We start from the raw sequence: 17,527 nt of genomic DNA on the forward strand, positions 1-17,527 counted from the left end.
TTTGGGTTCTTTCCAAATTTCCTCTTGTGGTTGAGTTCTAGCTTCAGAGCATTATGGTCTGAAAATATGCAGGGAATGATCCCAATCTTTTGATACCGGTTGAGACCTGATTTAGGACCGAGGATGTGATCTATTCTGGAGAATGTTCCATGTGCACTAGAGAAGAATGTGTATTCTGTTGCTTTGGGATGAAATATTCTGAATATATCTGTGATATCCATCTGGTCCAGTGTGTCATGTAAGGCCTTTATTTGCTTCAGTGAGGGGAGTGTTAAAGTCCCCTACTATTATTGTATTATTGTTGATGTGTTTCTTTGATTCTGTTATTAATTGGATTATATAGTTGGCTGCTCCCACGTTGGAGACATAGATATTTAAAATTGTTAGATCTTGTGCTCGCTTCGGCAGCACATATACTAAAATTGGAACGATACAGAGAAGATTAGCATGGCCCATGCACAAGGATGACACATAAAATTGTTAGATCTTCTTGTTGGACAGATCCTTTGAGTATGATATAGTGTCCTTCCTCATCTCTTATAATAGTCTTTGGCTTAAAATCTAACTGATCTGATATAAGGATTGCCACTCCTGCTTTCTCGACATACATGATTATAATATTTTTCTTTTTTGTTTTGACGCTTTGGTTGGTGTTATTTTTGAGATTATAATAAGAATGTGGTAAATAGGGGCTCCTGCATGGCTCAGTGGGTTAAGCCTTTGCCTTTGGCTCAGGTCATGATCTCAGGGTCCTGGGATCGAGCCCTGCATCAGGCTCTGTGCTCAGCAGGGAGCCTGCTTCACCCTCTCTCTCTGCCTGCCTCTCTGCCTCCTTGTGATCTCTCTTTCTCTCTGTCAAATAAAAATTTTTTTTTTAAAAATGTGGTAAATAGCAGATGTCTATTTTGGTGATATCACTATTGAGGGTTCTAAGATACCATTACTTTGTCACCACCACTACTTTTATTTTCGAAATCATAAAGGAATGGCATAGCAAAATAATTATATTAATTTAATAGCCTAATAAAGAACTTTATTACCACAGGCTGCCACTGATCGAGTTCTAGTTGAGCTTTGTTCTTCTTACCATTTCAATCCCACTGAATTTTGGTTCTACTATGTCTTGCACCTAGAACATCTGAGCATCTTCTCTTCATCCCTGTTCCTTATGGAAATCAGAGCAGTGTGTGTTTTATTTCTGTCCATAGGTTCACAATGAGCCTAATCCTGTCCCAAGAAGCCTGCAGAATGCTGACCTAATTTCTCTATGCCCCTTCAGTTCAATGATGTAAATGCTCTTTGCTTCACCCTGTGGAAATTTGGGTTCAGAAGGCTAACATAAATGTTGTAGGTAATGAGATTTCTGTCTTGTGCCAACCTGCCCCAAATTGTGGAAGACTAACATGTTAGCTTTCAAGAAAGGTGAAATCTCAGGTGTTTCACCTCTTGACAATGATGTACATTTCCCTAATAAAATCTTCTCTTCTCACTCATGTTCTCCCTAGACCCCTGCTTTCTAATTCTTTCTTACTGTTCTCATTTCCTGGCTTCCAAATCTCTTCTTTTTTATTGATAATCCATGCAGAACAGATTCTTTTTACTTACAACTCAAATTAGCATTCTTTATGAATCTGTTTAGTCCTAAATGCTAGTTTCAATTATTTCTTGAGGAAAAAGGAAAGAACTGAATAGATGTAGAATTGGGCTGTGAAACGCTACTAATAATTCATTTCTTTGACCCTATCCCTGTACACTTTGAGCCCAAAGATAAATTTATCATAAGTTCAAAATGAGTTCATAGACTCCTTCTCCTTGGGCACCTTGGTTTGTTTCAAACCTGGGGACATTGATTAGGTGGCCTGCATCGGAGACAAGTTGTGTTTCCTTTCATAGCATTTGCTAAGTAATACATACCTTTCCACTGGTTCAAGGCATACCTGTGAACTTGTTGAACAGAACCACCGATAACCTTCTTTGAAATATGTATCTCAGCTATCTAACTACTATTTGAGAAACAAGACCTTTCTAATAATATTTTTTCAATGAACTTGATACTCAGTTTGCATTTTTACCTGACTGAAATTTAAAAAAAAATTAATGGAAAGATTCTGCACAAGAGCTTTAAACTATGTGGCAAAAGTGGCGATCAGTCTAAACACATTAAAATTCTATTTTCCTTTACAAGTGTTTGCTGCAGATGACCCCCACTGATCTTAAATATATTTCTGTATCTGTAACTGAATAGAGGTTTTCCGTACAGCATGTTCTAATGGCACTCTGGCCTTTAGCCAACAAGGCACTGAATAAGGCTATTTTTAAAATACAGAAACTGGGAACAGCTGCAGCAATCAAATTTGATAAAAACAGAGAGGAACTTTGCTTTTTTTTTTTTTTTTTTTTTTTACGGTTTGTCCAAGTTTAGACTTCTTTCATAGAACTGCTTTTGTTCTGCTGTATGAAGGGCTACAAGACCAATACAGTGAAGCCCTTTTAAACAAATAACTTTTAAAAGAATACAACTAAATAGAATAATTTTTCTTTGTACCAAGAGTATCAATGCAAAAGTGTTTTAAACTATTTTTAAAAGAATATATCTCTTATATTGTTATATTAACAAAGTTTGGACTGTAAAAGAGGTTTTTGGCTTTCCCAACCCACAAAACAACTCCTTGAAAGGGGAGATACAGTCCTTAGTTTTCCAATGTTGAAAATCTGCAAGTTTGCATTTGAACTTCTGCTGTGTACTCAAGTGTTGTTAGGGACAAAGGTACTCTGAATGTTCCATTTCTGCTTTTCATGTAACTATTAGTCATGAATGTTGCTGTATTTTCTAAAAGTTGGATTAGTATCAGTGCAGTTCTTTACAAAGATAAAATGACATGCTTCTTAAAATGTAAAGGAAAACTTTCTCACAGAGACCTTTTGTACGTATCTGAATCCCTTAACTTGTCCATATACAAGGGCTTATTCTTTATTTATTTATTTAAATTCAAGCTCTTTGGAAACTTGTCAGTACATGATTAATAAGCATCATGAGGTGAATAGATACTGAAAATCTCCTATACAGTAGTTGATTGCAAATTTTCTCTTCTAAGTGATTCCATGTGTTGAAAGGATTTCTTTGCTAACTTTGTAATTGACATGACAAAGGATATTGCATTTCTTACAAGTATTTACAAATGAGATTCATTTTAAAGTCCCTTCCAAATAAAACTACTTAGGTCAACGTTAATTCAATTTAGTAATCCAAGACATAATATCATTCTTTTCCTGTAGCCATAAAGTTATAAAATAAGATTATCTTATAAGGCAGAAGAAAGAAAAAAGAGATTATCTTATAAGGCAGAATAAAATAAAAATAGAAAAATCTAGGTATACACTAAGCTGTACTAACTTGTCAACAGGTAGCCTCTTAGATATGATGGTCCGTTTGTCTGTAGTCTATTATAAGCTTGAAAAAATGAAAGAACAAATTAAGCAGAATCTTCTGTGACTTGAATCATCCTTTACTAGAGGCCCTGATGAGTCATGAGTGGCTCTTCTTTAGATGGGAAGGCAATGATCCTATTAAGTGTGTTGTTAGAACTTGAGACCACAAGAGTTCCCGTCCCAGGGAGTCCTCAGTCCTGCATAACAGCAAAATTCCTTGAACACACATACTGTTCTAACCAGCGCCTGTGGCATTCCTGTTGTGCAAAGCCCTGAAGCCAGAAGGTTTTCAAGGATTCTCTGGCAGCACATCAGATTGAAGGAGATAATCCTATATTTTACCAATACCAAAAAGTTCCAAATGAAGGTTACTAGGATTTAATTTTATTTAGTCATGTGTAACCTCTTTTCTGAAGACATACTGCCAGGAGTCTAAGATGTCTTTCTGAGCAGCGTAGGGTTTTATGCAAATGATTGGAAAAAGCACAGTAACCCCAGTATACTGGAATCTTTCAATCACTTGTTAAGAGTACGATATTTATATGTAACCGGGATAAACTAGATGTAAAAACAAGCTCTGTTATATTGTAAATATCTGTGCTGCATTACTGTGTTTCGTCCTTATTTTAATTTTCACTTAGGTTTTAAGTGAGGGCAAATGCATTACCACATTCTTAAAATTTTATTGTTTTCCACAGTGTTTCTCATATTTCGTTGAAACTAAAGGACAGAGAAACATAGTATTAGATTTTATAATATATGTCAAGAAAATAACATTTTCATAGTGTTTCTGGAAACTGAATGTGAAGACTACATAGTCATATGTAAAATCATGTTGGCACTGCCTTCTAATAAGTTGAGTTTGAATTGGGGTGGTTTCTTTTCAGTTGCTGCTGTTTAATTCTTGGAAGAACGGCCGTTGGTCATCTCCCTGGTGACTTCACCCTTTTAGCACGCATCAGTGTTGGGGCGCAGGACGCCCCTCCAGAAGCTATTCAGAATTTGCTGACATCGGCTATCATTCATGAGCACTTGCTTTGTTTAGTGATGGTGCTGATATGAGGAGACACATGAAGTAGCTCGGTTTATGGAAGAGGGCAGAGGAGGCATGGTGCTGAGAAAACAGCCCCCCCCCCACACACACACACTAATGGCCCATTCACACAGAAAACAAGCCACAGCCTTCAGTCCCTCCACAAAGCTTCACAAGAACAAACTAACTCAAGAACCCAGAAGCCGCAGCATTGTTCAGAATCATTGCTAGCCTGTGCTCCCACCCTCTCTGCTTACATTTACTCATAATATACATTGTCAGCTGCAGCAGTACATTGCTATGAGAAGTCTTTAAGCTGATTCTCTGTGGGCCTTGTGAATGAAATGCTTACAGTTTCTTGGGTTGTGTGCCCCCCTCCCCGGGGTGAAGATCTCTTTTCAAGTATGTCATGTAACAAAGCAATTTGCCCTCCCTGAATCACTTTGGTCCCAATAAGGGAGTTTGTTGACAATATGCCACACTGTGATTTCTGGTCTTTACTTTTTTTGGATCCATTTAGGGAAGTTCAGAATTTTAGAATGAAAATACATAAAGTTATAGTCAGCTCTGGCTGGTTGTTTTCAAAAACCAGATGGCTTTAAAAGAGATGATCAAATCCATTCTTTAAAAGTCATTTTTAAAAGCAGGCATGTGATTCTACTATATATATATATATATTTCTGTATGTGTACCTTAACCCCTTATTTTTCAGAGTTTTTAAAGGGAATGGGGTATTTCATACTGCTAGATTTTCCAAAAACTCTAGTTAATCCATTTATGTACCAGACTGTAATTTTCGAAGTTTTTTTTTTTTTTTTTTTTTTCATTTTAACCACTTTGGATGGAAACTATTCCAAAACACATTTTGCATTTTATAGACTTCTTACAAGATTCTTCAGAGTATAATTCACACATGACCTGGAATAATCATTGTGAGTTTTTTATACTGTATTTTAATTCAGTGACAACATCTAAAATTATTTACTGGTAGGATTATTGATGATACTATTCATGTTGTTGTTATTGTTTTCCTTTTCCATCTCTGGTAACATTTAATGGTCCTTACTACTGTCTGCATGTACAGTAACATGGAATTTGGAGTCAAGTACACCTAGATCAAATACCAGATTTGTGAAGGCTTGGACAAGTAACATAGTTTTCTCATCAATAAAATGAAGAGAATAATATCAGTTTCTAAGGATTATTGGGAGTCTTCAATGAAAAAAAAAATTCCTGTTCATTCCTGAGCAGAGAGCCTGCCCATAGTAGGTATAGGGTGTATGCGTTAACTCTCCCCATTACCCTGATAGACCTCTAATTGCATGGTATATAACCTTAGGTGCTGAAAATCTTCTTGAATGCTTAGATACTTGTGCTGTGAAACAAAGTCCGTATTAATAAACTGCTGCTTTAGTTCTCTTTAATCACCCCCATTTTCTTATTTGCATTTTCTTTTTTTTTAAAAGATTTTATTTATTTATTTGAGAGAGAGACAGTGAGAGAGAGCATGAGCGAGGAGAAGGTCAGAGAGTGAAGCAGACTCCCCATGGAGCTGGGAGCCCGATGCGGGACTCGATCCCGGGACTCCGGGATCATGACCTGAGCCGAAGGCAGTCGTCCAACCAACTGAGCCACGCAGGCGTCCATGCATTTTCTAATTTATGGAGGTCAGGGAGAACAGCCAGTTGTGCATGTGAGGAACCATCTGAATAATCAGTGGGACGATAGATGGACATGTTGAGGAAAAATCCTCAAGCGTTCACTTGGATGGATGAATTTCATATATATCATGGCTTTTTAAAAGTTTATTCTGGAATCTTCAGACATGTCTCATATAGATGCTAGCTAAAGGAAGCATGACTAGAAGGCATAAAACGTACCCACACTCAGAAGGTGCAACTCCATAGATATTTTGGGCTCACCCTGGCCAAATAAGGACTTAATCGATGCTGATATGATTAGCAGTTTATGGTGATTACAGAATGTCCATGCTGAGTCAGTGAGTATACCCCAGGACCTGGCCTCCATCCACATTGCAGCATGTGGCTGGACACCATGCATGAAGGAGTATGCCCTGCCCTGCCCCTTCTTCCCTTCCCTTCAGTACACATTATATTCTACGAAATGCTGAAATGCTACAACCCACATTCTGTGTTTGTAAGGCGTCCTCTTCTGTTCCCTCACATATGGCAGTCTGAAACAATTACATAATGAGACATATTATCAGGGCATAACTGTCAAAAATGAAGAGCCTGAGCTGTGAATAAATATTACCCACTTATTAGCTGTGCTGCTCCTGTGTTCTCCAACCCTGGGTTTTAGATTTTATAAAACTCTAAACCTTAACCCTGGGTTTTAGATTTTATATTCACACCCCCTGATTGCCTGCATAACAAAATGATGCAGCACTAACAGTGTTCAGAAAACAATTTATAATGTCAAAGGCAAATTAAACTTTAAAGTAGTGTTTCTTATCCTATTTGTGATATAGTCTGGTGAAATCTACTGACTGTTCAGAGCATGTTTTCCAGAATTCATAAAAATAAAATATATAGGATAATGAAGGACACCAAATATATTGAAATACTGTCAAAGAGTCCCTGGCCCTGTGTGAAGAATGTTGCCCTAATATGAGTCCATTTCTGATTATTTCATTAAGTTTCTTCCCTCTGAAGGACTTCTTCTGGACTTTCTATTTTAAATATGAAAATATCAAATTTGGCAGATTCTCTTGCTTCTGTTACCCCCATAGAGCCAAACCATAAGTGACTCTTAATCTCACAAAACAAACTGAGGGTTGCTGGGGGGAGGGGGTTTGGGAGAAGGGGGTGGGATTATGGACATTGGGGAGGGTATGTGCTTTGGTGAGTGCTGTGAAGTGTGTAAACCTGGTGATTCACAGATCTGTACCCCTGGGGATAAAAATATATGTTTATAAAAAATAAAAAAAAAAAGAAATACTGTAAAATTAAAAAAAAAAAAAAGAAAGAAAGAAAGAAAGACATGTTAACTCTTTCAAATATGTACTCTTCTTCCCCTGAACAAAAACAGTCTCTTCCTCAGGATCGATATACCCTTCAGATTACCAGGATGTCAGGGGGTGTCAAAACTCAGTGGATGACTCTCACAGGTGGAGCTAATTCTCACCTGGATCTCTGCGTCTCATCCTAATTTGTGCATTCCTGTATAGTACTCCTCCCCCCACCCACACACACGTTCAAAAAGTCCAAACTGGATATAATGACTGCACATAATGTTGAACATTAAGGTGCTCATTTATTTTATAATAAAGTAGTTGGAGACTTCAGTACTTTGTGATTAACAACAAATTGTTGATGAGGAACTTCACAGTACACAGAGGTGTTGCGATCCTATGGTTGAGAACAACTGTTTTACTCATGGATACATACCCTGACGAAGGAAGGACATTATGCCATTCAGGTCACTGTGACACCATTTCACCTTTATCTTGACACTATTAACATGAAAATTTCAACGGTCTAATTAATTGCTTCTCTTAAGCAGAGGTTGGCACTATTCTCTAAAGGTCCAGATACTGTTTGTCTTGGGCTCTGTGGGCTATATGGTCTTCGTTACAACCACTCCACCATAGTGGTATGAAAACAGACATAGACAAAATCTAAATGGAAGAGTGTGGCTGTGCTCCCATCGAAACTAAATTATGAACACTAAAATTTAAATTTCGTATATTCTTCAGATGTCGCAGTCTATTATTTTTTAAAAATTATTTCCATTTTGTAAATGTGTAAAAGCCATTCTTAACCAGCAACCCATATGAAAACAAAGCAGCTGGCCAGACTTGTTTCATGGGCTGTAGTTTGCTACTTCAATTCTTATGAAATCTGTAGCCAGGTAGCAAACCAATTAAGCAGGTTCATCAGATTGGTTATGACATCCCAATGGGACCTGCATGTACAATAATTTTAGCTAGAATATGAAATGAGGAAGTCTTTGATGTTTTTAGATGATACTACATATAGAAACAAAATGTGAAATTATATAGATGGAAACTACCTTTGTCTGAAATCAATCAAGATCCATCTCTCAAAGGCAATAAGTAAGAAGCATCAGTTTTACACAGACAGTGCAGACTATTATATTTAAAAATGTGGAAGTGTTACAGAAGCAAATCTGTACAGCACAAATTTAGTGTTTCTTTTTCTTTCTCTTTTTTTCTGAACACCTAATTTAAGGAAATGGTATTAATTTATCTTTACTGCAGTTAGCAAATATTCCACTCTTTCTGTGTAGTTCTTTGTATTAAGAACATGAAAATTTGAAAGCCTGTCTTCTAAATCTGTAAGAAATATCTTCATTACTGATTACTAATGGTAGAGATTGATTTTCAGGGCATTTTTTTGCAGGGAGAAAAACAAAGACAAATTAAAAGAAAGAAAAAAATCAGAAGGAGGGTGGTAGACAGCAGCAATATGGTGTGGGTATAGACAATCCCTGTGATTCATGGAAAAGTTAGGGCTCACAGATTAACTGTCGTGAGAAAGTGTTTTATTTCTTGTAGAATTGTTCCCATCAACCAGATCATTACAAGATTAGCACAAAATTTCCCCTAGTTAAGAATCCAGCAGTTGCAAAATATGTAATACTTCATATGAACTTCAATGTTGTTGTTGTTATTGTTGTTTTATAAATATCACCAGACACACATCTGGGGTTTTAGTGCTTGCCACAGTGTAGTTTTCTGGTTGACATATATCTAAGAAATGCGTATATTAACACCCAGGCTATAGAGCCAAGTACATTTTAGTGCGGGCTACAGCTGAAAGAATATGTTTCCATTCCTTGTCCATCTGTTCTTGGCAACATAAATTTAAACTAGAAACACAGAATAAGTTTCATGAGAAATAAGTCTAAATAGGGTTTAGAACAGCAAGGTGAATGCTCTAAGTTATTATGACTTGTTAATACTTGATTTTGTAGTTAGAATGTTGTGTTGAGTTGGAGAAATCTCACCCTGCAGCTATAGCTTCAAGTTAAAAAAAAAAAAAAAGTTGTGGGTTGTTTTTTGTTTGTTTGTTTGTCTATCAGTTCATTTAAAAAAAATACTGTGGCTTGGTCACACTATCTGTTTTAAGGGCTTATATTTGCCAATGATCATGAGCCCAATGAACTTTGAGATTTCAGAGTGCTTATTTGCTATACACTTGAACTACACTAAAAATGCATCATCTATGTTTGTGAGCTCCATGCTGAAATGGATTCATTAGTGGGGAATGAGGGTTTTCCAAATGGAGTCCACAAAACACACACGTGCTTGTTTTTCTGCAAGTCCGTCTTCAGCTATGACCAGCTATTATATTAATATCTTGTAAAATCATCGTGTATCACCCACTCTGGCTAAAATTTCCCTTTTTCTGCTAGTAAAATAATACAAAATCTGCATTTGAAAATACATGGGAATACATGAGAATACTAAAATATGATAAGGTCATATGTGTGCATCTGGAATTTTGCCTCCCTCTCAAGGGTCCAGCTATCTGAGCTAAATTGGTAAGCTGTGTCAGGGCTGTGTGTCAGAGCTGGGCTGTGTGTCGAGGGCAACCTCTGCTTCTCACTGAGCAAAAGTCTTCAGGTTGGGAAGGGACCTTGAAGCTCACACAATCCAGCCTCTTTCCCTATATAAGAAGCATTTATATAATTTTGAAGTCTCTTTTTCTTATATGGTTGATTTATCAAATATAACATAGTGGTTATGTGTCAAGGTTGTTGGGTTCAGATTTTGGCTTTGTGACTTCCTAGGTGTGTTAATATGAATAAATTAGCTTCTCCAGTGTTCAGTTTCTCTGTCTGTAAAAGAGAATAATCATGTTTACCTTCAGTTGGTTTTAAAGGGAAACAAATGAGATGATAAAGTGATTAGTCCAGTGATAGGAACTACTTAGTAAACATTCATTAAGCAAAAGCTATTACTATTAGTGTCTTTCTCCTGTCCTCTGTTAGAAAAAATAATTGCACTGGGCTAATTTTCTAGGTGGCTCCCAAATAGTATTTTAGTAGTATATTTCTTATCATCAGAAAAATATCTCATGAAACTAATACTGTTTATTGAACTTCCACACAAAGTTACCTATGACTATGGACGAGTCACTTGATGACTTAGAGACTTAGTGTTCTTATCTCTAAAATGAGAAACTTTAATTCCATGAGCTCTAGGGTCTTTTGTTCGAGTAATTTAACAAAATCATGTTTGACAGCATATCCTCATACTTTATTTATAGCGTTGAAATGTGTATTTGCTGCCAAATGTATAAACGTTCCATATATACATGTGGAATAACATTAAGTTTGTTGATGTTAAAAACTACTGGTATATTTTTTGGCATTATTTGGCTCCGAATTCATTCTTCCCATTTTGTTTTAGATCAAGCTGACAGCCGATCTTTTCCCACAGCACCTCGAGGTTTAGTTAAACTGAGAGCTTTAGACGTAGGCCATCTTTTTCATTACTTTCAGAATCCAAGGCAAGCTTTCTTTGTCAAGTAGCTTTCATTTTTCATCTTTGTAATATCTAATGGCATTAAATTGTACACATATGGATCTCTACTGTAACCTACAAGGCTTCTGCTTTCTTTCAGATCTGAGTGATCAGCTGCTGGAGGTGGTTGGCTTAGAAGGAGCCATGGAGATGGGACAAATCTATACCGGACTGAAGAGTGCTGGGCGGCGGCTGGCACAGTGCTCCTCTGTGGTCATCAGGTAGTTTTTTTCTCTATAATTGAGAAAGGGGGTTGACATGGTTTAAGTGCAACCTAAGGAAAAGTATCCAAGACTCTGATAATAACTGTCTCAAATTGCAGTAATTAATACTGATATATTTCCACATAATGGGAATTGGCAGATTTTACAAAGTTTTGGTTAACTATTACTTACCAGGTTTGAAATTTGATGTTCTCTTAGTTTGACCATGGATACAAATCTAACATACAAACTTCATCCCCTGTAAAATGGTTCTCACACAGTTCAGTTTGCTGAAGCATAGAAGGATCTACCAGGTACATTGCCCAATAGAAACACTGTTGAGGCACCATTAACTTAAATTCTTTCATAGACTAAAGTGCACCGTTGTTTCTATAAAATTAAATAATCCATTTATTGTGAAGTAAGATTGTATATGTGTATTCAATTTAAACCTTTTTAAGAAACATTTTTCCAAGAATAAATGAAACAAGATGGGAACGGGAGGGAGACAAACCCTAAAAGACTCTTAATCTCACAAAACAAACTGAGAGTTGCGGGGTGGGGGGGGTAGAGAGGGGGTAGTGGGATTATGGACATTGCGGAGGGTATGTGCTATGGTGAGTGCTGTGAAGTGTGTAAACCTGGCGATTCACAGACCTGTACCCCTGGGGCTAATAATAAATTATATGTTTATAAAAAAATAAAAAATTATAAAAAAAAGAAACATTTTTCCAGAATTTTACCTTTAGGGGAAAAAAGTCTGCTTTGATCCAACAGTGAAACCATTGGGTTTATAGCACAGATATAATTGGTGTTACTTTGTGAAAATGTTGATAATGGGCAGTCTGAGACATCAAACACCTTTCCTTCAGGTTTGCAATGTTTTCATGAAAACGAGGGGGCTCTTTTGGCTATAGGAATTCCAATTATATCATTAAACATAAGCCCCCCAAAATAAATAAAAATAATTTAAAAATTATAAAAACATAAACCCTGTATTTTTCTTTTGGCATTCGTAATGTTTTTTTAATCATCGCATTTACCTGGAAGCTCTTAATATTCCTGTGATCAAGGTATGCTTCAGGGTACTCATTCATAGTCAAGAATTGAAGTCCCTTTCAGAAGAGATCAATTTAGAGCCAGCTCTTACCATATTTGCATTCTCAGGTCTCATCATCTTATATCTTACATATAGTCTGTTGTGTAAAGTTTTTCAGTGTTATACTTAAAATGAAATATTTTCCCCCAGGACTAGCAAGTCTCTGCCAATGCAGATTGATGGGGAACCGTGGATGCAGACCCCGTGCACAGTGAGTACAGAGTAGTTGAAAGGCTATGTCACTTCATTTTTGCTTTCCAAATATCATGTACTTCTATCACTAACTAATCACATACTCCTGTAACTAAATAACCACAATAACTAAGCTTTCGATCTATCACCAAGTACCTTTTCCTTTTTATTTATTGATGTGACAGAGCTATTGTTTTCAGGTTTGGGGCATCATATGCCCTTGGCAATGATTTAACCTTTGAATATTTGTGTTAGTCTAAGTGCAGCTTTTAGATATCATAGATCAATTATAAACTCTGGAACTAATCAAAATTTTAAAAATGCTTTAAATCTTGTACTTGTACTTGTTTCAGATCTCCTTAAGAGAAAAAATTTTTATGGGCCTTCAGACATGAGTCTTCCTGAATCATTATCCATCTGTTCTTTTACCTCCATTTGGGGATTTGAGAGCATCCCTCTTTGTAGAAAACTCCCCCATCCTTGTTTTCTCCAGAATAAGATATTATTTAAGTCAGACATTTAGACGCCCCCCACAAAATTCCAATTTCCATTTGTAGAGTGAATCATTTGATTTACATATTAAAAGTTCACCTTGGCTGCTTTGTGGAAAATGGATTATACTGAGTAGCCCCTGGGACAGAGTCTCACAGAGGAGTCTGGACTTGAGCACAGATAGTGACAGAGAAGAGGATAAATTTGAGCTACTTTCTGGAATGGGACAAGAAGAATTTGCTATTGAGTTCCCTCGGGGCTGAGAGAAGGAGATGAATCCAGGTTAGCTCGTACATGTAAATGATGACGCATTTACTGCGTAGTTACGATTGGGAGGGCAACCAGTTAGGGAATGAACAGGGGGTCTTAATCTTAGACTGGTATGAGCATTGTGCTAAGTGCTGGTGTTATACGTTTAAGTTTGTTTTGTTTTAAGTTGAGATATAGTTGACATTCAAGATTGTATTGGTATATTAAATAGTCACATATACATTAAATAATGGACCTCATCATTTTTCAGATGGAGAAAACAGAGGCTTTGGAAGGTTCCATAACTTACTCAAGGTCAGATATGTAGCAGAAATGGAACTCAAACCCAGGACTCTTTAAGGCCCCTTCTCTTGACCCCTAATTTAAACAGATTTAGCTCCAGATTCCAACCAGTGCACTGTAGCATGAAAAAGGGAACTTCTAATTTTACCTTTCCAGTGGTTTTACTCTAAAGTTATTGGCTTCCTCTTTGTGTATATCAGACAGATATCACCTTTTGTTTATTCCTAGCATATTCTTTTCAGTATATTCCTATTATATGGTTTTAGCTCTTTGAACCCCAAGTTTGCAAATCTGTTAATTCTCTAATAATCATGTAAAACAGACTTGTTTTAAAGATCTTTTGATTGGCTACTTCCTGTGCTTTCTGCTATCTTTGTGGGGGGTTCCAAATAGCTTTAAAAAGATTCCTGTTCTCTCTTTTCCAGCGTGTAGATACTCACATCTTTGTTATTCTTCATGCTCCCAGTGACACTTCTGAGTTCATGTTTATACTCACACCGGTGTTGAAAGTGTTGTTACTGTTGCTACAAGTGGTGGTGGTGGTGGTGGTGTGTTAAGGCACTGGTGATGTGTGCTGGTGCTGGTGGTTGGGATGAACTGGTGGAGTTGCTATTGATGGTCGTGGTGATGCTGGTGATGGTGTTGTTGTTGGTGGTGGTGTTGGTGGTGGTGACGCTGGTGATGGTGGTGTTGGTGGTGGGGGGGGGGATAGTGGTCTGATGATGGTGGGGGCTAGTGGCAGTATTGTTTTTAATGAAAGGTGAGTTTTCATCAGCTTGGTTGACAAGAGGAAAAATAAAAAACACCTTCCACAAAGACTCTATTTTTTGGATTCTTCTCAGGATGAAAGGAAGTTTCTTCCTTTGTCCATGTTTTAAATCCAGAAGGATTTAGTGGTAATAATAATATCATCCAACATGTAGTAAGCTTTTAGTTTGTCCCATGTACAGTTTGAGACACTTGACCTGTATTGACACATTTAGTTTTCACAAAAACCCTATGATTAGTTTCACTTTATGGATAATGCAGCTGAAGCAGACAAAGGTCAAATAGTTTGCCTGATTCCACACAGATGAAAAGTGGCGGCGTAGAAATTAAAATGCAAGTAGTCTGGCTCCACAGTCTTACTCCCCACTGTGGATCTCAACCTGTGAAGGCCTGGGGCCTCTGCTGGAGTGTGACTTCTGATAAATCACTTACTGTCTTTTCCAGCTTTAAAAAGTCTATGTCTATGAAAATCTACTGTTTTAGAATGATTTTCAGTTTATTTTACACAAGCACTTCTAAAGATACTTTTGTTAACTTAACTTTCAATTAGTAACAAGATACTTAATTTGCCTGTTAATTGTCATGATCTATGCAACTGTTAAATTAGTAATAATATATGTAACTTATGTTTAATTTTCTTTCCTTCAGTTCTCTTATTCTTTTAAAACATTTATTCCAGTCTATGGTGGGCCAAGAGCTGTACTAGACTATGGCTCATTATTGTCATTTCACATTCTGGCAAACTCTGCTTTTCCTAGAACCACATGGAGTTCTGAACTTTAAATTTCACTTTAAATGAAGAGAGTGTTTAGTCTTCATAGCATTGCAGTGGTTTAGCCAAAGAGTATGTTTGTTTCAATTGAATTAACAAGATGTTTTTTCATATAGAATATCAGAATCTATAGCTGAATTTAAATATCCATTAGCTGATATTTAATTTATGAAGGAATTGCTTTAGATATAATGTTAGAGCATAGCAGAAGTTCTGTTTTTCTTTAAGTAGAATATATGAAATTGAAAGGCACATGATAAATGGTCTTGATTCTTATATCAAATGTATTTTTTTAAAAATCAAAGTAATATAAGTTCTGGAGATCAATAGTGGTGATGGTTGCACAGCAAAGTAAATGAGCTTAATGCTATTAAGCTGTATGCTTTAAGAATGGTGAAAATGTTAAATTTTCTATTATGTATATTTTACCACAATAAAAAGTAAATTAAAAAAAAAGAATTAAGATAATATCTACCTAGAAATTTCAGCAATCCAGAGTTGAAATATCAGGAAAAGCAAAACCAAGAGCTTAAAACTTTGAATATATACTTAATCAATGGAAATATGTCACGTACTCCTGTGTTCACAGTTTCATAATAGACATTGAATTAACAGAGAATGGACTTTGGCCGTATAACTATTGGCCATGTTAACAAACATATCAGTCTAAAGAGACAAGTCCAGAAGACTTTATATTAAAATAGTTCAGTAGATTTTTCAGGCTGGACTCCAGAGCCTAATTATTGTCCCCTTTTTGTCTTCTTGCTCCACAGTGCTTCTTTGTAAGCATGTCAAACATACTGATCAATATGTCTCTATATGGGGAAAAAAAAAAAAGCAGCTTGAGGAGGAGGGAAGAGATATGGGAAGTCATAAACTAGGTCGGATTTCATTTTATATCCATTCATTACAAGTGATGGGTGCCCAGTAAAGTTCTGTGATGTTAGGAGATGCCTTACTAAGCCACCTATATACCTAAAATGGACTCATCACCTGCCTCACACCCTCATCCCCCCAAACATATGCTGACTTCTTATATTCCAAAATACTTGCTCCTCCCTTTACCATCCTGAGTTAGTGAAACTGTTATGTACCCAGTGTTTCCTAAGCTAGGAATCTGAGAGCCATTCTAAACTTCTCTCCATACCCTCAAATTCAAATACCATGTCCCCCTACCAATACGACATTTTTCTGGAATTTTTTCCTTTCTTCAATCCCCATGACCTCTGTCCTTGATTTGGCCTATTTCATTTCTCTCACACTCCTGGCAATAATCACATCAATATTTCCCCATCTCCATTTTTTTTCCCATTTAAATCCTTTCTTTACCTTTCTACCAGAATGATCATGATAAAATACTAAGCTCACTATGATACTGTTCTACTTAAAATAGCTTAATTTCTTTCTGACAAAATATAATTTGACTCAAGCTTCCTATTTCACCAGTATCACCCCCTACTTCCTTTTACTCTCCTCACACACTTCCCTTATGTCCAAATAAGCTTTTCTTCTTCTTTAGTTGATTTATACAACTTAGCTTGAGACTCGTTTCATGTTGCCCCTCCTCTATAAAGCTCTTCCAGAACATTGCCACTTCCTCCACCCCATCGACCCCAGCTAGTCTAAAAGCCCATCCTTAGTGCTTCCTAGCCTTATGTAAGCACTTACGATATTACACTGAAATTATCAACGTTATCTGCTAGCTTCTTGATAGATATAAGCTTATTGGGGTCATGCACCATGATTTTGATCATCTTTCTGTCCCCGGAGCATAGCACAGTGCCTTACACATAATTACACTGCCAATGCCAAATGCATTTTGAGTTTGTGAATTTCTTAAATACTTCTTGAGGTAGTATAACAATTTTTAAAAATGCTTTCTACTAAACCTTCTTTCACTGAACATAATGTAGGTTGGCTAGCAATTCATTCACATATTTTCCATATATAAATACATGTAAAAGTTATTTTGAGTTATCTTTATTCATTTCATTCTCAAAGCAAAGAATTTTAATGTATCAAAGAAGGAATACATTCTTAACCTTCGAAACTTTAATCTTCCTGTTTCTTGGTATGCAGTTACATTTCTTTGGGCCATTTCTCTCTGTATTATCAAATTTACACATTATATAGACTGCATTCTGTTACTACTTTGAAATATTAATAGAATATATTTGTTATTACTTGTGATACTTTTATGAAAGTAATGCCTAAGAGGTTGTAGTGGAATATTGCTCTAGGTGTTTCATCTATGATTAAGATGAAGGAAATTCTTGAAACTTTCTTCTGTGTGGTACAGAATGGGAAGGAAGTCATGAACAGATCATAAGCTAGATGGTGAAATGACCACAGATAATATATAAAGATTCCTCAAAAAGGTAGCTGGAGTCAAGGCAACTTCTAGAAAGTGTTTACCTGTGTTTTTGTCTCTCTTTGCTTTTTTTTTTTTTTTTTTTTTTTTTTTTTTTTTTTT

The 17,527-nt window shown here is 36.4% G+C and overlaps 1 protein-coding gene and 1 non-coding gene across 6 annotated transcripts in view; both read left to right on the forward strand.

The window, feature by feature from the left end:
- The window catches only part of DGKB (diacylglycerol kinase beta), a 709,227-nt gene that overhangs the window by 650,965 nt on the left and 40,735 nt on the right, over window positions 1-17,527 (forward strand). For all 5 annotated transcript variants that reach the window (XM_059396759.1, XM_059396762.1, XM_059396761.1 and 2 more), the window contains 2 exons: window positions 11,077-11,197; window positions 12,429-12,489. In XM_059396759.1, the coding sequence (XP_059252742.1) occupies window positions 11,077-11,197; window positions 12,429-12,489 (182 nt within the window). The remainder of the gene's footprint in view (window positions 1-11,076; window positions 11,198-12,428; window positions 12,490-17,527) is intronic.
- On the forward strand, window positions 393-495 carry LOC132016992 (U6 spliceosomal RNA). The gene has a single exon (XR_009404082.1). It is a non-coding gene; the product is annotated as a U6 spliceosomal RNA (small nuclear RNA).

Source organism: Mustela nigripes, chromosome 4, assembly GCF_022355385.1.
Source record: "Mustela nigripes isolate SB6536 chromosome 4, MUSNIG.SB6536, whole genome shotgun sequence".
Classification (NCBI taxonomy): Eukaryota; Metazoa; Chordata; class Mammalia; order Carnivora; family Mustelidae; genus Mustela; species Mustela nigripes.